General features: G+C 39.3%; 1 protein-coding gene across 4 annotated transcripts in view; it reads left to right on the top strand.

Annotated features, from left to right (window-relative positions):
- The window catches only part of CDC42SE2 (CDC42 small effector 2), a 70,008-nt gene that overhangs the window by 27,119 nt on the left and 20,124 nt on the right, over positions 1 to 22,765 (top strand). For 2 of the 4 annotated variants that reach the window (XM_036423845.2, XM_045576670.1), the window contains exons 2-3: positions 51 to 131; positions 13,635 to 13,948. In XM_036423845.2, coding sequence (XP_036279738.1) covers positions 13,895 to 13,948 — 54 coding nt within the window. In that variant the 5' untranslated portion in view covers positions 51 to 131; positions 13,635 to 13,894. Of the gene's footprint in view, positions 1 to 50; positions 215 to 13,634; positions 13,949 to 22,765 lie in introns of those variants that run through there. The other 2 variants (XM_036423844.2, XM_036423846.2) reach the window with 2 other exon arrangements.

Raw genomic sequence — 22,765 nt, 5'->3', positions numbered from 1 at the left:
TGGGCATCCCTGCAACATTCTGCCTCCTAATTGTTCGTTTTCATTTGCAGATAGGTCCTGTTGTGAGTTTGGATTTTTGAGTGAAACCTCAACCCAAGTGAGAAGAAACCTTCAAGGAACAACTACTGACAGTGAGTCTGCAGTCATCTCTATGCATAACATGGAATGCTTCCGGCCCAGAGACAGCTTCGTGGGTGACTGTTGACAAGGAGTGGTGAGTCTGAATATCCTTGCTGCTAACTTAAATCTTTTCCTTAAAAATAGGATTCCTCATCCTACATTTTTACCATTTACTGACTTAAATAGTAAGTTAACTTTCGTATGATAATGACAGCAGTCCAGCTTAAGAGAATTTTTTGCTTCTAACAGTGTATTTATGATTGCAGTTTCACTTTCTTCTTCAGTTAGGTACAAAAGCCTCTGTGTTTTTCTTTTTTATTTCTTCCACCAGTCCAAATGATGCCATCCTCCAAGGCCTTTCTTCCTTGAAGTAATATGTTGGGTGTTGGTTCTATTTAAGGCTTCTCTGTATAGGACATTTCAAATATGAAATGAGTTAAATAGACCGAGCCCTGCTATATATATATATATTATCTCCTCACTGGAGAATATGGGAAGAGGGAGGGAGGGAGGGAGGGAGGGAGGGAGGGAGAGGGAGAGGGAGAGGGAGAGGGAGAGGGAGAGGGAGAGAGAGAGAGAGAGAGAGAGAGAGAGAGACATTAACATGAGACACATGATTTGGTTGCCTTCTGCACCAATCCCAACTGAGGCTAGGGATGGAATCTGCAACCAAGCCCCTTGCCTTTGACCAGGAATCGAACCCTTGACTCCTCGGTCCATGGCCAGTGCTCTAGTTAATGCACCAAACAGCCATGGCACCCCTGCCATCTTTTTACTGCATGGTTTGCAGATGATTTATAGCACTACATTTCCCTTTTACCTTGCTTGATCAATCTGAGGATTGAAACAAGAATGTTTCCCATAAATCTTCCTTTGCGTCCTCTTAAAAAAAATTGGTGTTAATCAATCCACCAAAAGTTTTATGTTAGAAACTTCTGCTTTATTTATTGGAACTACTTTTAATTCCTCATTTCTCAACTCCGAATCTCCTCAGTTCTTAACTCACGTGGCATTACACTGGCTGTAGTAGCTGCATCATTGAAGTCACACACAAGACCATGCAGCAGGCCACCAACTCGGCAAATAGTAGATGACTAAAAAACACAAATCATCTTTAAAGATGCAGGGTGGCTGAGCCCACAAAACAGAAACAAAAACAAAAATCAGTCCCACCTAATGGTCCCCAAGGTCTCCAACAACTTTCCCTGTCACCTGCCAGCCCACCAACAGGCACATCTTGTACTGATCACGGAGGAAGAATACTAGACTGATCACCAGATTCCGTCCTTAGACTTTTAAGAACTAATAGTTGAAGAAGTTGCCACAGAAGAAATGACTCTACATTTGCATGAACAATGAGGAAAATAAATAATAAACACCTGACAGCCCATCAAGTGATGGGGAACATGCCATCCACAACAGATCTCGATAGTAGGGCGATTAGGGAGGAAGATGAATGATCTACATGCAAACATGGGCAATCAGTTGAAGCTTCTTGATGCCAGTATGACTACTAGGGACAAAGGTTGACAAAATCCAGAGAGATGTTTCTTGTATATACTTACGATCAATGCATATATAATATACAAGGAACCCCATCAAAGCGTGCCTTCTTCCCAAGTGTGGTAACATGAAACAAGGCCTTCTCCTTCTGTAGCTGCCTCTGCTATATTACCTCAGAATACAGAGGAAGATTTCTACAAGATCTAGAAAGTGGTTCACATAGCATATGCACTAGGCCAGCAACTGTGTTCTGCAGCAATATTACTCTATGAACAGACTCTCTATGCTGGGAGGACTTATTATTATAGCCACTGCGCCCTGCAGACAACATCTACAACAAAATGAAGTGATGGTCATGATAGTTACTAGCATCCATTCTGAACTTGGCTATGGTAGATCTCATTGCCTTTGGATGGGATTATTTTAGGAATGGGCATGAAACCAAGTTTTAGCCAGTTGAAAATAAAAGGGAAGTCTGCAAGAGACTTCTGGGAAGGAATTTTTTTTTTTTTTTTTTTTTTTTTTTACTTTTGAGAAGGAAGTGAGAGAAAGAGATGATCCCTCTTCTCCCTACAGCTAGTTTTATCAGGTTGTAACATCTGTAACTGCTGTATTCACTTAGGCTACTAGCCTGAAAGTGATGCCCTTCTGTAAAGGAGAACAGAGGCAAGACAATTGCACAGACTAGAACTGAAACCCATTTAATAGAACCCCCTAATAGTGGGTTCCTGTTATGTGACACAACTAATTTCCTTACTTAAGTACTCTTGCCCTTCGATGCGGTTACTTGCTGTGGAAATCATCCTGATTTATTTGATTTCTCCCCTTTTTGATTACCTACAATCTTTTTGTGCTTCATGCGTTTCTACTTGATTATGTCCTGTGCTTTCTGGTAATTTATGCTTGTGTATATTGCGTTTGTAGCACATTATACACTTTGCGAAGTCAAGAGCTATGTTTATATCCTTACTGTGTCTAACACTAGTATGTTGTTCTTAATAAAACCACGAGTGCCTACTTACTGAATTGAATTATTTGAATAGTATTTGAAAAACCAATCCACAGAATTAAATTATTATAGAGGTTTTCTTCTAATTTACAGTCTTATCTTTAACCACACTGCTTCCTTCTAGGATTATGAGTGAAATTTGACTTTTGATTTAAGATGATTGGTGTGGAACATATTTTCAAGTGATTAGTTCTACTCTAAAAATGTTGCTTGAACTTAGCCTTTTGTGTTTATTCAATTTTACCATGAAAATCAGCTCCTGTCCTATATATTGGAGTATTGGCTTTCAGTCTAATAAATTTTGCATTCTTCTCTGTTGTAAAAACAGAATAACTTGACTTCTATTTTCTGTGCTTATTATAGGAATGAAGGACACGGCTTGTAAGAAGTATGATCAGAATTTGTTTGTTTGTTTGGCTTTGGAATGTGCATTTGCAAAAAAACTCCCTGAAGTGTGCATCTCTGCTTTGTTCTTAGGACCTAATTGTGAGAGCGTGTGTAGAGGCGGGGTGACAGGAAGTGGGAGACTTGGGGACAGGGCAGGTTTGGTGATGGTCTCATATGGTGAGAGGCGTCTTGAAGTACAGGATGGATTATTTAGTTGCTTGTATTCCAAAGCTCAATGAAACAAAACATACATACATACATACATACATACATACATTTGTTCGCTTATTTATTTATTTATTTAGCCTAACTCAAGTCATCTATGTTCTTTTCTGTTTCCTTTAAATTCTGTTATTATAATCTTGGAAAAAATGGTATATCAGCCTCTTTTTCTTCCTGAAAAATCTATGGTGTTGCTTTCAGTTCTGTTAAAAATTATAAAACTGCATGGTAAGCTGGTAGCACTTTCTGAATCCTTCAAAAAGTGATTTACATTCAGGAAATGATTTACTTTTATTTTTTATTTTTTTGGTCTTGATGGGTTATGCTTAAAATCTGGGGAATGACTTTATGAAGATAGAGAAAGTTATATGATGTGCTTGACCCATCAGTTTTAATTTGGTAATACCATTATTTAGTAATATCAGAGGTTTAAATAACTAAGATCAACTTTAATGTGTTGTCTTTAATGAATGTTATGAAGAGACTATAGGAATGGAACATGTGTCTTAACCTAAGGCCAACATGGCAAGCATGTGATCTAAGCCAGATCAATCAGAATGAATGTTGGGGCTTTTGCTAAAAATGCTGGGATAAAGGCACTTATTTGTTTATGCTGAATTTCAGTCCGAACGTGTACAGTTATTAAATTCCTGGAAGCTGTGTTCTGACTATAAAAGAAAAGTCAGTTGAATAAGAAGCCATCACGGGCGGAGTAGTGCAGAGGAAAAGCATACCCTCGTCAGCCCCATTGGGCTGCTAGATCAAATCTTCCTCCAGTTCCTCACTCCAGCTGGCTTTGGATTTTATCTCACATGTGTATGAAAACATCCTAACAGATACGTCCTTCCTACCAGCCATATAACACTCTAACCACTGCGCACACCAGCCAGGGCAACGAGATTGTTTTTTAGTCTTTTTCTGAGCATTCATTATTGGTGTATAAAAAGGGCATCAATTTCTGGATGTTGTATCCTGCTACATTTGTTAAAGCTAGCAGTTTTTAGGTGGAGTGTTGAGGGTTTTCTATGTACAGTATCATGTCATCTGCAAATAATGACAGTTTTACTTTCTCCTTTGCAATTTGTACGCCTTTTAGTTTTTCTTCTTGTCTGATTGCTATGGCTAGGACTTCTATATAAAAAGGCTAACATGTTAAGTATCCTTCCCACCTTCCAACCAGTCGCTATAACACACACTGACCACCATGGGGCAGATGCTCAATGCAGGAGCTACTGAGGTGCACACAAAGAAATGACACTACAGACTTGGTGCTCACAAAGCAACACTTGGCTTCCCCCATATGGGACACAGGCTCTGCCACCACCCTAGAGCAACAGCCCACCAAGTTCGCCGACACTGCCGAGACCCCATACCACAAAATACACCCCCAGCCCAGCCCAGAAACGGTGGCTGTGGGTGCCAGGTAATGATATTACATAGCAACGCCCAGCTTCCTTTCCCCAGTGACGAGCCATCTATATATATAAAAACCTAAGCAACCGGCCAACTGTTCGACCGGTAACTATGATGTGCACCGACTACCAGGGGGCAGACGCTCAGCACACAGTCATGGAAACATGGAACAGTCTGATGAATCTCAGGGAAGGGGGGTGGGGGGAGGGCAGGAAGAATATTAACCAAAGATCTTAAATGCATACTAGAAACCCTTGGCCTGGCCTGCAGGGATCGAGCCGAAACCGGCAGTATCACATCCCTCGAGGGTCCTGGATTGTGAGATGGCGCAGGCCAGGCCAAGGGACCCCACCGGAGCATGCGTCGGTGCACTGGGCCTCTAGTATACCTATATTAGGCTTACTTTTTTCTGTGTTTGTTTTTTTCTCTTCTCACTGTACACCCTAAGAATAGGATACCTATGTAGCTTTAGAGTCAACCATATGAAGACCTAAGCCACCGTTGACAAAATAATTTGTGTTTAACTGAGCTCCAAAGCTTACATTAATTGAACAGTCTGGTTAATCTTTAGCAGTGGGCATGCATTTGTCACAGGTTTTGTCATTGCTTATCTTTAACTTAATAATGAAATATATAAGTAAAATATAAGCTTTATTGTTTATGCTCATCACTTGCGCCTGGAACTTAAAAGATACTGTTTATATATGTAATTCTTAGAGCTAAAGGCCTTTTCTCTAGATCACATGTGTCAAACACAAGGCCCGCGGGCCAAATCCGTCCCGCCAGGCCTTGCAATGTGGCCTGCACCGCGCTGTCATCACTGCACTCCGCTGCGTTTCCATCACAATGACAGTTTATGACTGTTCAGTAAACCATTCGGCCCGCGATTTAGGCTGGATTTTAGATTTTGGCCCCTTCTCTGATTGAGTTCGACACCCCTACTCTAGATAATAGTTTCTTTCACGAAGATTTTTGAACCATTTTAAAATTAGAGCACATTTTGTATCAGGTGCTAGAGACTATCGTTTGATGTTTGACTTGTGAGAAAACTTGATAACCTAATAACATAAGTCATCTCTAACCTTCTGCCAGGTATGATATTAGACACTTTGGTGATACAATTTTTGTGACCATATTGGGATGAAGAGTTTTTTTTAGTAATATTAACATAGTTCTATTGTCAGCAAATTAATTTTGTATTAGTTTCTCCCAGCCAAAAAATCAGTGGAAGCTGAAAATACCTAATTTATTTGGAGCAAATATCAAGTGAACAAAAAGTTCTAAAGCATTTGCCACAAAGCAGCTAGGAATCAAATGTAAATCACAGTGATATTTTTCCTCTCTTGGGATGCATCTGAAACATAGTATCAAAGACTGCTATCCACTTTACCTGATTCCACATCCAGATAAGTGACTGTAGTTTGTATTCAGTTGACTTTCGTGTCCCCTAGAGATTGATAGGGGATTCCAGTCCTGACCAAGAAGCACAAATTACACATACTTCTCATTCTTTAGGCCTTTTTAATTACCTCTCCTCATCCTTTATTTTGAAAAACACACTTGGCAGCCAGTTCAGGCAGTAATTAGGTACTGAGCTAACATTCCCTTCTGAAAATTTAATCCTTTGATGTCCAAGGCCTTCTAGTCTGAGAAAACCTGACTAAACAATGTATGATATGAAGATATAAATTTTTTATAATTAATAACTAGTAGCTAAACTAAGTTAGAATTACTTATTTAGCTATCCACTGAAAATCATCATATTGCTAATTTTACTGTACACATTAACATACAAATACTATATACATTTAAATTTGCTTTTGAGGAAAATATGCCATTGCTATCAAGGGGATTAATGTAATTGGCTTAAGTTTTATTTTCTTGACTATACTTAATACTTCTCTTTTTTCACTTTTCCTTTTACCAAAATTATAATAAATAGACTTATGTGTTCTGTATGTGTGCTGCTCCATCTAAGAAAAGGAAGTTGACTGTAAAAATTGTTATCCATTTGCTCAGAAAGCTTGTCTCTGCTCAGTTCCCTGGGTGAAGCACAAAAATATGATAAGAATGATGACGGTCAGAGTAACAAAGTATTAACGCTTCTTTAGACTTGTGTACCAAGTACTATTCTAAAGCAATTTAAGTTTGCTCACTTAATCCTCACATAAACTTTTGAAGTAGATATAATTACAAACATCATATTATAGAACAGCAAAGTGAGACGCCCAGAGGTTGAGTAATTTGCTCGACGTCATGTAGCTAGTGAGTGGAGGAATCAAGGATCCAAACTTAGACTGACTAGCTCAGTCTGCATTCTAAACCATAGCATCTTTGCAAGCTTGCACCTACATGCCATTGTGTAATATAAACGTGTTCTATCTCTGTGGTATGAGAATCTAAGACAAGGAGTTAAATTAAAACTTACACTTGACTTTGTGAATTCTACCTTGTGATTATCTGAGGACTAGCAAATACAAACTGCTCTTAGTGCCAGTATAGCCAAATATGTATTTTTAAAACCTGAAATACGTCAATTCAAGGTATTTAGCATGCTTAATTTGTGTGAAATAGAATCAAAAGTTTACAATTTACTAGTATACTTTAAAATAAAAGTTCTCTGACAGTTGTATTTCTTTAATTTTTAGAAATTTAGCTTGGGCGAGTGACAAGCTCTCACCAGTTATAAAATACTAGGGGCCAGTGCATGAATTCGTGCACCTTGAACGGAACTGTGGTCTGCCAGGCTGCGGTGGGCATAGGGGTGGTTCTTGGCCCATCCTCTATGCCCCTGCCAGGCTCCAGGAGCAGCAGGAGGTGGAGAAGCCCTGGGCTGATAGGCACTGGCAGCCTCTACTGGCACCTGCTGATGACACCGAGTGATCAGGGGCTGGCTACTGCCACCTGCTGACGGCAGCAGGTGCAAGTGCTATGTGGGACAAAAGAATTTTCAGCAACCACCAGAGGCTCACCCGATGACAGTGACTATGCCCCGCTGTGGTCTACCACCCCTGCTCACCTGCCAACGCCCGCCATATTCTGTGTGTACCCCTGGTGGTCAGCACACATCATAGCGACCGGTTGTTCCGCCATTCGGTTTATTGGCATATTGGGGTTTTATTTTATATAGATAATGCTACGCTGTCAGTGTTCACATTCCGCACATAAATAAGGGATCAGACTGGCTAAAGGTATGCATCATTGTCCTGCTTTTCAAATCGAGGCTTTATTCTTGTTTCTTTAGATGTTGGCCTAAAAAACAGTTTTGTTAAATTGTGAGTAGGATGTTGGAACATAAATTCTTTAAATTGTTAGTAACACAACCGTTCATACCTGCAACATTTGATTTAGGTGCAGAAGGTGAGGAGGGAAGGAAGCTGATGGTGGCGAGTATTTTATTTTGGACAAGAGGTACTACTATTACACTCTCACTCATGCCTGTCAAGGAAGCTCTGCCAGTCATTAAGTGGCTTGATACGTCTCTTCAAGCTTTGCTAAATGTCTAAACTTTATGCGTTTATGAAATACTCTCTGGTGCAGTAGACCAGTCTGAGTCCTTATTTATGTGTGGAATGTGCTGAGCTGTGTTAAAGCCAAGTTCAGATGTTGATGTTGCAAAGAAACACTGCTCTAGTTATCTTAAGATTTAAAAAAGTATCAAGTTTTCAATATGGATATGTTTTAAGCAACTTTCAGTTAAAGAAGGATATTAGTGGCAGTGTTAAAACTCTTTGTTCTGAATTCAATACTTTTCTAAAGGTGTTTATATATAAATGTTTTTAAGTATTTACACTTGTGAAAAAAAATTCTAAAAAGGAAGTTTTTTCAAAGAGCAATAAGATGGAAAACGTATTGTTTGACAGTCCGAGGCATGTCTGAAACATCTTAAGGTTTATATATTTACTTAATAAAAACAGGTGGTGCCGGGACCGGTTTGGCTCAATGGATAGAGCGTTGGCTTGGGGACTGAAAGGTCCCGGGTTCGATTCCGGTCAAGGGCATGTACCTTGGTTGCGGGCACATCCCCAGTAGGGGGTGTGCAAGAGGCAGCTGATCGATGACACTCTCTCGTCGATGTTTCTAGCTCTCTATCTCTCTCCCTTCCCCTCTGTATAAAAATCAATAAAAAATATATTTTTAAAAAAAAACAAAAAACAAAAAAACAGGTGGAGTTACAAACATCCCCTTGGTGTTTGAATATACATTTCAGCAGATCTATTTTCTAGGTGGAAATACTTAACTAAAGCTGTATATCCTTTCTGTCTCATCTATGAAAATAGAAGCACACATTATTGTACTTTTAACAGTCATTCTTACATTAACCATTAAGAAAGAGGGAATACTGTGAATGTCATTTTCATAGTACATGGAGTAGGGAAAAACTTTTATTTAAAATTCTCAAAATTCACTCTAATTGGGAAGAAATTTGAATTTGGGAAAAAGTGGGGTGACAAAGGATTATTACATAGGGATTATAAATTAGGAAGCTATTTATTTTAAGTATATTAAACAGAAGAAATAAAATACACCTTCCAATGGTAAAATTAATTTTAAAGGGGATTTCTGGCAAAGATAATTTATAAGTAAAAAGGAAATTGTCTAGCTTTATATGTAGATGAGAAAATATGATGGAAATAATCAATACATCAGAGTAGCTCCATATATCTCTAAGACATCAGCTCTCAAATACAGAGATTTGGAAACCTCAGTGTAGCTCCATATCTGACTGTGCTACAACAATGATGAGTATAAAGAATTTTCAGTTTAAAACAAAGGCATGTTTGTTCTCATAGAATTGGTTGAAGGAGATTTTATTTCACAATGAATTCTTAATGGCCAAGGTCTTTGATTCAGGTTGGAATTAAACATGTTAAATAGCAACCCTGAAATAATGTTTGTGATATTGTGAATTTAGCCTTTTGCTCTTACATTCTTTCTAGGAAGGAGATATAAGAAGCATACTGTTCTTTTAAGCTTATAAACTTTCACAGTATTATCCTAATTCAGTGGACAAAGCCAGTTTCAGGACTGCCACTTCCTAGTTTGGAGTTTAGGTGAGATGAGGAATGTTCATCCCTGCTTGAAAATAAATTTTTACTATGGCAAAATTTTAACTAAATTTTCTTCCTTCTGATTTTCCTCCTTGAACATATGCTTAAAACATAATATGTCATTTTTATGTGAACATAAATTTTATTTCACTTAATGCTCAAGGTTTTGTGATCCTGTAATATACCTATTATTGATATAGAGTTGCCATAGCTTATAAATGAATGACAGCTCTTTCAAACATTTATAAACGTGTGATTGATCATTTATGACTTGGGGCAAAAATTTTTTCTTTGAATAATAAAGTTAATACACCTTTGATCTTTTCATTTCAAGGACTGCTTCCCCCTCCCCCCCCTTCCTCTACCTCCTACCCTATATTTTAAAAGTTAAGATCCAGATTCTTGCAAACATTTTCTACACTTGAACTCTCCTTCTCTTACTTCTCAAAGCACTCTAATTTGATTTCTGCCCATACTACTTCACTAAAGCTGCTATCGCCAGGCCACCAAGTGTCTGCATCACCTTTCTCAGACTTTGTTGTCACTGAGGCAGTTAATACTGGTAGCCACTTCCTTCTGTTTGTTTGTTTGTTTGTTTGGCTGGTTGGTTTTTTTTTAAACTTTACCGGAGGATAGTTTCCCCTTTATTTTTCAGAGAAATGGAAGGGAGGGAAAGAAACAGAAAGAAACATTGCTGTGAGAGACACATCATCTGGTTGCCTCCTGTACGTGACCTGACCGTGACCTGACCGGGGGTGGGGGGGGGAGCAAACCTGCAACCCTTTGGTGTGAGTGTTGGTGCTCTAACCACTTAGCACACTGGCCAGGCCTCAGTTCCTTCTTAAACACGCTCCAGTGACAACACATTAGCTAGTTCTCCTCTTTCTTTCTGATAACACCCAATTCTCCTCTGTAAACTTCCCTTTCTCTAGTCATCCTTTAAACGCTGCTGTTCCTTAGGGTCTCTTGGCTTCTCATGATAGTGCTTTCCCGAGAGTTTGGCATTCATTGCTTCAGTTATAATCTGATGATTCCAGAGCTGCTGCTTGGCTACAGAGCTGTATGTCCAGCTGGGTACCGGACATCTTCCCTTCTGGTTGTAGTAGCCTGCAGGTGATATAAACCCACTCCAGGCGTTAGAGGGAAACGGTGAACAGGTCAAACTGGTTTTAGAGATGACTGGAAATAGACTTCCTCCTTTTTTTTTGTTGCTGCATTATAATCTCAGAATCATCTTCTGCATGAAATTTGGAACATGGTTGGCTAAGGTCAACCTTCAAGTATACAGATTATCAGTTACAAAGAAAAGATAGGCTCCGTCTAACAGAAGATAGCCAGACATGAGTTCTCATAGATGTAGTTTGGTTGGCTACCTCAGGGTGTACTCGGTGTATTGGTTAATGTGGGTTTTATAATCAAAGAAAACACGACAATTTCAAGAGAAACATCAGAAGTGCTTTATTCACAGTAATGTCCATCGCTAGCTACACATTTCCCCCATCTTTCAGGTAATTTGTAGATAACATCCCAATAGAACTTTCCTTGTTTTCGGGCTACTCAGAAAGTGCATGTGCCATCGATCAAAACAAGTGGTAATCTGAAGGAGCAAAATCTGGTGAATATAGTGGGTGGGTTAATACTTCCCAGGCAAGATCTTTTAACGTGTCTTTAACTGTTTTTGAAGTGTGTGATGATGCATTATCATGAAGCAAAATTACTTTTCCATGTCTTCTGACCTATTCTGGTCGTTTTATTATCAAAACGTGGTTAAAATTGATTATTTGTTGTCGGTAGTGATCAGTATTAATGGTTCCACCTGGTTTTAGAAGCTCATAATACACCACACCTTCCTGATCCCACCAAATGCAGAGCATTTTTTTCCCATAGCGTTGGAGTCGATGTTGATGGTGGACCTGTATCAGCCCATGATTTTGTGCATTTGGGATTCTCAAAATAAATCCACTTTTCATCACCAGTCACAATTCAATGCAAAAAAAGACTTTCTTTCATGCTGTTGAAGCAACATTTTACTGATGACTTTTTAGTTTTCCATTTATCTTTCATTCAGTTGATGTGGCAGCCATTTTCCTTCCTTTAAAATCTTTCCCATTGCTTGTAAATGATTGGAAATTGTTTGCTGAGCAACATTGAATCTTTCTGCAAGTTGTTTTTAAGTTTGACACATCTTCCAACAATGCTTGTGATTGTTGGTCTTCAAACTTTTTCAGTTGACCTAGACTTTCTTTGTCTTTCATATAGAAATCATCACTTTTAAAGTGATTAAACCAGTGTTCACAAGTATCTTGAGATGGAGCGTTTTCACCATAAGCTTCCCAAAGTATTCAGCAGCACTTTTCTTCAAAATAAAGTAATGAATTAAAACAAATGCTCTTTTTTTTTTCTTTTGCACAAAATTTGGCATTTTTAAGTATAAAATATCTGTGATGTTAACACCTTCAGCAAATTTGACTATGAAGTTTTTAAGCTTGCTGTCAATACAACAAAATAGCATACATATCAAATCACATATATATCAAAATATGTGTAATTCCATCTATTGAAAAAAAAAAATCTGCATTATTAACTGGTACATCTAGTAAACTGGTTTGACTGAAACTTATTCTGCTGATAGTGGGAACAGGATCCTAACGTCTTGATTCAAAATGCAGTCTAGGAGATAATAGATCAACCGAAGGACTTGTATACATGCATATAAGTACAACCAATGGACATAAAACTCTGGGGAGGTAGGGTATTTATAGGAGGGAGGTGGGGGGCAAAAAAAAGTCAATAAAATATATTTTAAAAAATAAAATAAAATAAATGCAGTCTAATCTAACCCTTGATAATCTCTCATGTACAATTATAATTTCAGTGGAGAAGGTGATAGTTTGTTTTTGTTTTGTTTTTTACAATTATTGATGAGTTATAGCTGCTTGAATATCTAAAAAGTTGATTTCTATGCTACTTATTATCTGGGTCATCTTTGAGAACAAAAGTCTCAATTGAAGAAACCTATAGGAAAATGATCAGTATTTCTTTTTGGAATTAGAAACTATTATATGGTGTTTGAATTAGTGATTTTAAAAAACTTATTAAAACAGTTTAAACTTTTATAGTCATAAAATAGAGTGCTCTGGGAAAGCAAGGATTTCTATCTTCTTTCACTGCTATACCCCTAATAACCTGATACTCAAAAAAGCCTTGAAAATAATTGTTGAATGAATATCAATTTATTAAAATCTTGCTGGAGGGGGGTTGTCCCTCGGCGCAGCCTGCACCCTCTCCAATCTGGGACATCCCTCTTACAATCTGGGACTGCTAGCTCCCAACTGCTCGCCTGCCTGCAAGCCTGATCACCCCCTAACCACTCCCCTGCCAGCCTGATCAACACCTAACTGCTCCCCTGCTGGCCTGATTCCCCCCACCTGCCATCCCCTGCAGACTCTGTTGCCCCCAACTGCCCTCCCTGCTGGCCCAGTTGCCCCTAACTGCCCTCCCCTGCAGGCCTGGTCCCCCACTCCCCAACTATCCTTCCTCATATGCAGGCCTAGTTGCCCCCACTTGCCCTTCCCTGCTGGTCTGGTTGCCCTGACTGCCCTGGTTTGGTAGCCTGATCACCCACAACTACTCTCCCCTGCCGGACATCATGTGACGGGCCCTCTTTGTCCACATGGAGGTGGCCATCTTGTGCGAGGGTGTGAGGGTCAATTTGCATATCACCTCTTTATTATATAGGATATGCATAACCCATGGATGCAGACAATAGGGTGGTAAGAATATGGGGGGTGGTAGGGGCTGAACAGAGGAAGTTAAAGCGGGGGTGGGAGGCATCTGTAATACTGCCAACAATAAAAAAGTGAAAGAGATAAAAGCTTCTACAAATAAGTAACTTGTTTTCTTTACTTTTTTTTTTTTTTTTTTCCTAGACTACCTGAGCCAAGACAACATTTATACCTTCCTGGTGGTTCAGAAACGAGTCTCCGTAGAACCACAAGCAAAGAAAGGAAACATTCTGTCTTTTTCTTAATTTGACTACATAAGATTCTTGACTGCCAAGAACAAAAACTCAGAGAAGTATTAAGATTATTATTTGGACATCATCATACTGAGGAGTTTGCTTTGTGAAGCTTCCCGAGTAGAGATTTGGAAACTTCCTTGGTGCTCATTTATACTTTGGACTATAAGCATGAGTGAATTCTGGTTGTGTTTCAACTGCTGTATTGCAGAACAGCCTCAACCTGTAAGTATGAAGTAATACACATACAGATTGGGTGGGTGCTTATGAAACTCCAGAGGCCCGGTGCATGAAAATCGTGCACTGGAATGCGGTGGGGGGTCTCTCAGCCCAGGACCCCTCGGGGATGTCTGACTGCCAGCTTGTGGCTGGATGGCCTGCTGCTGCTGCACAGCCTGCTGCTTGAGCTTCAGCAGCTGCTGCACGTGCATGGGCTGGGCCACCACGGTCTGTCCTGCGAACACCATCGAGTGGGTGAGTCAAGCGCAGAGGCAGGCTCACTCTGAGTTCCCTGCGCTCCCTGAGTCACTGAGTTGTTTAGACTGAGTGCCTTCTACAGAGAATGGCACGGGACCGGCCTAAGCTGGCAGTCCGGGACCCCTGGGGGATGCAGCAGTGTGCCAATGGCAGATGGCCAGGGAGGAGTCCAAATCAGGTGGGCGCCATGCTGCTCACGCTCATCCCAGCCTCTGTTCCTGCTGCCACCGCTTGGCAGTGCTGCCGCGGAGTCAGGAGAAGCTCCTGCCATGGCAGCTGTGCTTGCCCGCCAAGAGCCCGGCTTCTGGCTGAGCGGCGCATTACAGTGATGGGTTGTCCAGTCGTTCCACCATGAAGGTTGCTTAGGTTTTTATTATATAGACTAGAGGCCTGGTGCACAAAATTCATGTCCCTCAGCGCCGTCTGCACCCTCTCCAATCTGGGATCCCTGGGCTGCTGGCTTCCAACCGCTCGTCTGCCTGCCTGCCTGCCTGCCTGATTGCCCCTGCTTCTGCCTGCCAACCTGATCACCCCTAATGACTCCCTGCCAGCCTGATTGACACCTAACTGCTCCCCTGCCGGCCTGATCACCCCTAACTGTCCTCTCTGCTGTCCTGGGTCCCCTCCAACTGCCTTCCTCTGCCGTCCTGGGTCCCCTCCAACTGCCCTCCTCTGCCAGCCCAGTTACCCCTAACTGTCCTTCCCTACAGGTCTGATTGCCCACAACTGCCCTCCCTTGCCGGCTATCTTGTGGTGACCATCTTGTATTGGAGTGATGTCCAATTTGCATATTATCTCGTTATTAGATAGGATACAGCTGGTGCTCAAATTGAGAATCAGGACCCTAGCAGTAATTGCAGGGCAGTTCTAAGGAGTGTCACAGAGAGTAGTTCAATGGATTTCTGAAAATCTAGTTAAAAAACGGGGAGAAGAAGGGATGAAAAATAATGTTTTTTTGAGTAAATGGTGTCAAAACTGTGCTAGACCATTGTACATGACTGGGAAGGCTGTGCTCTTTCACCAAGTAGATATCTTCTGGGGGGAAAGTGAGAGGAGGAGGTAAAACAGCTCGGTAAGCCTCGGAAATCAGGGGTGCAGAATGTGACAGCCAGACCAGACTGTACTCACATTTTTTCAATTTACCATCTCATTTTCCTCACAGACACCCTTGGAGGAAGATACCATTATCCTTATTTTCCAGTTGAAATAGATCCAGTTTTTTGCTCAAAATCATTCATATTAGGTAGTAAGTGGTCTTAGCTGGCTTCTTTTTGCCACATGCCCCATGTTTTTTGTGTCTTCTAAATTATGCACATATTGTCACCTCTGCCGTAATCCTGCCCTCCAGCCTCCCATTTTCATCGATTCTAGATCAAAAGTCACCTCTACAAAATCTTCCCAGCTATCTCCTGACTTAGCAGATATTTATCTGCATTCCCACTAGCTCTTTACTTCATTTTTCTATTATAGCATGGAACTTCTTATATAGTAATAATTGTTCTCTAGTCTCTCCCTCCACATTTTTAATTCTACAGTGGCCCTGACCATATTTACTTTGTATCTAAAGGATCAAATCTAATACCTTGGAAAATCTATTACATGCTGGCTGGCTGGCTGAATAAGTGAGTTTATGTTTTAAAAGGACAAACGAGGTATAATCTTAAGATCTTTTCTAAGACTTTCCCTGGGTATTCACAGTCAATTTCTAATTTTCCTCATATATGCAGTTGTTTTTGAATGTCTCAGTCTCCCCAAAAGGTAAAATATGAAAAATGGAGGTTGGGGGGAGGAAAAGCGGTTGTTGACTTTTTAAAAACAAATATATATATTTTTACTGATTTCAGAGTGAGGAAGGGAAACATTAGTGATGAGAATCACTGATCATTTGTCTTCTGCACGCCCCCTATTGACATGTGCCCCGACCGGGAATCAAACCCTGACCTCCCGGTTCCCTGGTTCTTCACGGGCTGATGCTCAAGCACTGAGACACCCGCCCGCCAGGCAGGCGCTAGCTTTTTAAATGCCCTGGAAGTCACTCAGCCAGACAAGAAGTGAAGAGTTCCGATGCCGGCTGCCTGTCTCTCTTCTCTGTGCCCAGAAGTGGAGATATTTGGAGGACCGGGTCCTTTTTGCCTACTCTGGCTACCACAGCTGTGTGAGCTGCTCTGGGAACACAAGAGTTGGCTGATGGGTAATGCTACTGTGCTAAGGGCTGACATTGACTGAAATTAACTGGTTTACCTTCCAAGCCTTCCGCTGGTGGTTGTGAGCCTTGAACAGACTCCGTCAGGCTCAGTCTGCCCCTGCGGTTGTTGGGTGGCAATGCAGATTCCTGGTGCTGCTTGTCCACTATCTTCTTGTTCACTACTTTCTTTTATGATTTTGGTTCTTATATTTAGGGCTTTGATCTGTGAAGTGTGGAAGTTTGGTTGATTTGTGTGGTGTGAGGGGGGTGGTTTAATTATTCTTTGTCTAAAGACAGTCATTAAATAGCCAATCTTTTTATTAGTAATTTGAAATGTCATCTTTATTATATACTATGCTTTCATATATTAGTCCATTTCTGAAATACATTTTATTCTTTTGGTACATGTGTTTACACATATGCTATCATTGTTTTAATTGCTGCTGGTAGTGTATTTTGCTGCTTCATAGAAGAGATCTCTTTCATAGATCTTTTTCAGCTGTATTGGTAACGTCTTATTTTTTAAGGTGGATTATTATTTGATCACTTACTATTTTATTCATGTTTTTATTTGTATGAGATAGTTCATAATGCATATTTTTATAGGTGTTTAATTTAGCATTGCATTACATTTAGAGTAAGAGGTGACATCTTTAAAATTGAGTAATCTCCTTGAGAAACATGGCATGTGTCTTCATTTATATAGACCCTTTCATTTAAATTTTGTACATTGCTTGTTAAATTTGTTTTTAGATATTTTATGGATTTTATATTACTATTCTGCATGAAATTCTATTTGTCTTTTATATTTTCTAATTGGATTGTACTAATGTATAGGAAACCAATAATTTTATGTACCAATTTTTTATGCGGACACCTTACTGAAAACTTTATATTTTCTAAATATGTCGACATAGTGACATTTTTAAAGCTTTTTCTGATACGTAAACGTTTTGGGTTGTTGATATCTTACAGCACTGACTAAGAACTCCAGTATTATGATGTTGAGTAGTGTCATTAAGGGTTGAGCATTCTTGCTTCTCCTGACTTTAAAGGGTTAGGTTGTAATTTACTTAAATATAAAATGACTGTGTACTTTAGTGATTTTATGGTTACCTATACATTTAAGTCATTGTATATAATTTATCTCTGATAATTCCAAGGATTATATTTTTAACATTTTTTAAAGATTATGGAATACTTGAATCCTGTTGCCATTTTGCTTTTAATATTCCTTGTAATTTTTTATTGGAAATTAGACATGATAATACTGGGTAAAAGGAAGTGAGGTAAATAGGTCTTTATTATGAGGTTTTATAATTATTTGGATAGGGGTTAGGCCATACTGTTTGCCGTAGCTATAGGGGAGGGTAAAATTTCCTTCAGTGAACTTGTATGTGTTTTGAGTTTCCCTAGAGACTTCTTAAACATTCCCCTGTTCTATAGGAGCCATGTTACGGATGTTGGGGAGGGGTGGGGAGGGAAAGGAAACTTTATGTGCTGCTGTGCTTAGATTTCCGTCTTAGTGAGTCTGCCCTGGGCTGTGCTGAACACGGTACTTCTCAGTTTTGTTTTGGTTTTTACTTAGTTCATGCAAAAAGGCTTGAGGGCACTGGAGTTGGGTCTTTTTCCCTATATGGAAGGCTCTTCCTCAGGGCTGGTTAGTTTCTGGTAAAACCCGTTGATTAGGCTCTGGTAAAGTAGTTTCTCTTCAGGATAGGCTTTGTAAGAAGCAGGATGCTCTGGGTTATGTAAAAATGGCTCCCATTCCCCACTCATTGCTGAAAAACACTGGAGATTTTTCTCTGCTCTGCACTTGAACATGGTAGAGTTCCTGGAGGCGAAACTGTGGGGTCCCCCTAAGACTGGACCCGTGGTGTTTTACTCTCAAACTTGTCTACGCTAATCCTCCAGCAGCTCATCGGTTATGGGTTACACTCTGGTCCTGGATACCCGGAGGTTTTTCCTCATGGGAACTCGTAATTCTTTTGTATCTGCCTCTCTCTCCAATTCTGGGGGCAGTGGTTCTCTCTGTGATACCAGTTCTCCATTGGCTGTACAAAGAATTGTTGGTTTTCACTTTAACTTTTTTCTGTTGTGTGGATGGGAATGACACTTTCCAAACTCTGACATGCCAGACCACAAACCAGAAACCATATCGCCATGTTTTTTTAGGATTGATTACTTTATTGCTGATATTCATAATATATGCAACAAAGTGAATCCTGTTCTAGCTAAGTACTCATAAGTAGCTAAAATAGTGAGGCATAGGTTAGAAATTTAAATATCAGGAGCATACAGCCTTGGGATTATAAATGAAGCGTTAGAAATACATTTTTTTGCTGTACAAAGGATATGCAGCGTGAGGTTTTTTTTTGCACACATATAACATGTCAGTATTGTGTTTTTGTTTAATAATACATATTTGTATTCCACATGAGTTCCATGGGCATCTGATTTCTTAGTCTTTGGACTTGCTGAGAAATATGACACAAAACTGAACAGGGCTTGTGGTTACTGAGTGGAAGAATAGCTTGTTTGTTGGCACTTAATGGACAATTATATGTATGTTTGTTTACAGTCTACAAAAACATAGCCTTGCCATTCCATTAGGCAGTATCAAGAGTGCTTTATTTGAAAGCTGCTTAGTCATCTCGAAAGTTTTCTAAAGTATTCACTGAAATTAAGTGCCGCATGCCATCTCCCACTCGTTCCTCACCACCCCCTGCTCTTGCACATTCCGTGTGTGAAAAAGAATAACCCACCATTGGGAAGAACGTAGACTTTGTTTTTCTGTAGTAGCATAACAATCATACTTTTTCTTCTGACTCCTATATTTTAGGAGCGTATAATACAGTCCCATTTTTTTTTTAGCGGTAGTAATCCAAACCTCTTTAATTGATGGTAGTATAAATACTATAGTTGCTATTGCTAGATATAGCTAAGGCTGTACATTTAAAATTGGATGTTGCCTTACAACACAATTTTTTAAAAATGGAAAGGTTCATAAGCTGGTTACAGGACTGTAGTGAATTCTTTGACCTCCTTATTATTGTGCATTAGAGTGTAGGAGGGCTTCTTTGCCCCTCGCTTATTGAGGAATAATTGGTACACAAAAAAACTGCACATAATTAATGTTTACAGTCTGGTGAGCTTGGGCGCACACACACACACACACACACACACACACACAGTCTTGTTATGACCACCCCAATCAAGGACATAAACTTCTAAGGTATCCTCAAAAAAAAACCACAATGAATATTCATCTATTCATGTTACATGCCTTCCCCATTTAATGTTTTTGCCACATGGTACTGATAATTTATGATGCTATTTGTCTCTGAAATGTGTTATTTTAATTAGACATGTACAGTCATCATTATTAGTGCATACAATAAAACTGCTATTTCTCCAATGGGCCAGGTACTAACAAAATAACAGTGAACAAAATAGACATTGTCTCAGCCATCATGGCTTTCACTCCAGTGGCAGAAATATGTAATAAATAAACAAGTGTATATTATATCAGGTGATGATAACTGCTCTTTGGAAAAAGAAAGCAGGAAAATAATAGAGAAGGGGAAATGTTGGTATTAAGGTGTATAGGTGATAAAGTGATTGATTTATTTCAGATAGGAAGAGAGAGATAGAGAGAGAGAAACATTAATGATAAGAAAGAATCATCAATCAATTGCCTTCTGCACACCCTCTACTGCGCCCTGACTGGGAATGGAACTGTGACCTCCTGGCTCATAGGTCAACACTCAACCCTGAGCCACCCTGGCCATGTGAAGTGGTATTTGAGTAAGGGACTAAGAAAAAGGCACACATGTGCCTAGGGAAAGAGCATTTTAGTCAGAGGGACTAGAGTGTGCAAGAGTCTGGAAGTGCTGAGGTTGTATGTTAACACGTTAAGCGCCAAGCCGGTTTTGTCTTTCTTTCCATTTAGCCCGCGATTCCTGATTTCATTCAGGGCTGGCGACCCGAGACTGACAGGTCCAAACAGAAAGTATAGTGTCAGTCACCGGTGGCTGACATGGCGCTTCACGTGTTAAGAGGAACCTCAAGGCAGAGTGGCTGTGAATCAAGGGGACAGTGGCAGGAAAGAGTCATGGAGGTAGCTAAGAGCCAGATGGTGTATGGCTTTAAAAGCCCTGAAACGACTTTGGGTTTTATTCTTTGTGAAATGGAAACTCATTGGCTGGTTTTGAGTAAAAACCCAAGTGGAAGAACATATTCTTTCTCCAGTGGTTTGAATGGTACTGAAACTCAGAGTTTGCACTGACTGACCGTACTGTTCACTCCATGCTATTGAGTTACCTTCTCCCCTTCCTGCACTCAGCCAGCGAGTCCTGATAAGCTTTAATATGTTCAGTGGAGAGTTAGGGGTTGCTAGAAGACCTTAGTACTGCAGCCTGAGAGGATGACCTAACAGTTCTCTGAACGGTGGCTAGAGGAAATTTGAGCGGAGGGCATTCTGTGATTTTAGAAAACTCATGTGATCAAGTAACTAAAAAATACACATATGTGGCAAATAAGCCCCACTGAATTTTTTTTCCTATATGATCATTAGAAAATACTGTTTGTCCTCATTTTTATAAAGACAGTCTTCATCGTGGGAGGTCATGTTAAGTAGTCAGTGTGTGCTCCTATTGACTGGCCACTTCTGTGAATGTCGAAACGTTTCTTAAAAGGTCTGTTGTTTGCAAGTCATCTGACTCATCTGGGAGATTGTTATGTTTAGAAAACACAGTCTTCATTGACAAGTTCTGTCATTCCTGTAAATGATATGAAAGTCTGCATCTTTTAATAAGGCGGGGAATTTTCAAAGTACCTAAAATAAAATTGCTTCTCTCATACACTAATAGCATTAAGCTTTGTTTTACTGACTATTGGGTTTTATAAACCTAGAAACAGCAAGAATGAAGGGGATTAGGCCATTATTTATCTAGAGTTAGTGTGGATTAGGTTCTTATCTCACATGGTGTATGTGTAAATAGGAAAGAAAGTCATACTCGTAAAGAACTCAAACTGTATTTTTGAAATCAGAAGAAAAATAATCGATACGAGGCAGGTAAAGTTTAGTTAATAAACTAGTCATTGTTGAAAAATAAAATGGTTATGCAAATTTTACATAATCTGTGACTGAAGTGAAATTAGAATTTAAATAATTTCTTAGGACTGATGGTATAGTGGTATTTTAATTATCTGGGCCTGATTTTTATGGTGTCTTTGATATATTGAACATTTTCAGAAACACTTTTTAAGAATTTGTTTATCAGTGATGTAAATATACGGTAAAAAAATTTTTCTGTATTCAGAATTTTTATCTGCCTTAAACTTGTAGAATGGGTATTACAGATCCATTTTATTTTTTTATTTTTTAAATATATTTTATTGATTTTTTTACGGAGAGGAAGGGAGAGGGGTAGAGAGTTAGAAGCATTGATGACAGAGAATCATCGATCAGCTGCCTCTTGCACACCCCCTACCAAGGTATAGGCCCTTGACTGGAATCGAACCTAGGACCTTTCAGTCCGCAGGCTGATGCTATATCCACTGAGCCAAACCAGTTTCTGCCGGATCCATTTTATTAGTGACCCTCTCATATGCAAGACAAATTCTATGATCTCGGCTATGTCTCCTGAAGTACCATGTACTCTGGTTTCTTATAATCTTTGTACATAATTAATATTCTTCTGATTTTTTTTAGATAAGCTATTTCTTTTGCTTATGTTCTATTTATTTTTGTAGATTGAACTTTTATTTCCTTGAAAGCAATTTCTTATTTCTCCATTTTAGTAGTTGGGACATTATTTTGTTTTCATTTGTGATTTGTTTTGTTTTCATTGTGAACTGAAATTTTTCATACAGTCATAAAATTTTAGCTCTTAAAGGCATCTAAGCAAACATTTGTGTAGTCAAATGCATGTACATACACACATGCAGATTTGGAAACTAAATTAGAAAGTTAGCAAGTAACTTTAAGACTAATGAATCAAAACTAGGTAAAGACTGGTGTTTTGTATGGTTTGGATTTTGGTTTTACTTGTTCTTGCTTTATCTATCTGACATCTTAACATACACAAATACTTCTTTTGCATGTCTCTATTACGTACGTATGCATATACTAGCAATTCTTTGAGATAATAGAAAGTGTTAGCTGTCTGTGAGTCTGGCTCATAGAATAAGTAAACAGAACCTCCTCTAAAAAAAAAAAAAAGCCATTTTCTTGCCTATCTTAAGAACAGATAAAATTAGTAAGAAACATAAGACAAATGTTCTTTAAGTGGTGTTTAGCTATAAGAAATTGACCTCATTTTTAGGAGCTCCAAGGTTAAAAGGTAATTATGAAAAACTAAGTTTTCCCCTCTTTT

The sequence above is a fragment of the Pipistrellus kuhlii genome, unplaced genomic scaffold (genome assembly GCF_014108245.1).
Source record: "Pipistrellus kuhlii isolate mPipKuh1 unplaced genomic scaffold, mPipKuh1.p scaffold_m20_p_8, whole genome shotgun sequence".
Classification (NCBI taxonomy): Eukaryota; Metazoa; Chordata; class Mammalia; order Chiroptera; family Vespertilionidae; genus Pipistrellus; species Pipistrellus kuhlii.
This window is presented reverse-complemented; position numbering and strand designations above follow the sequence as displayed.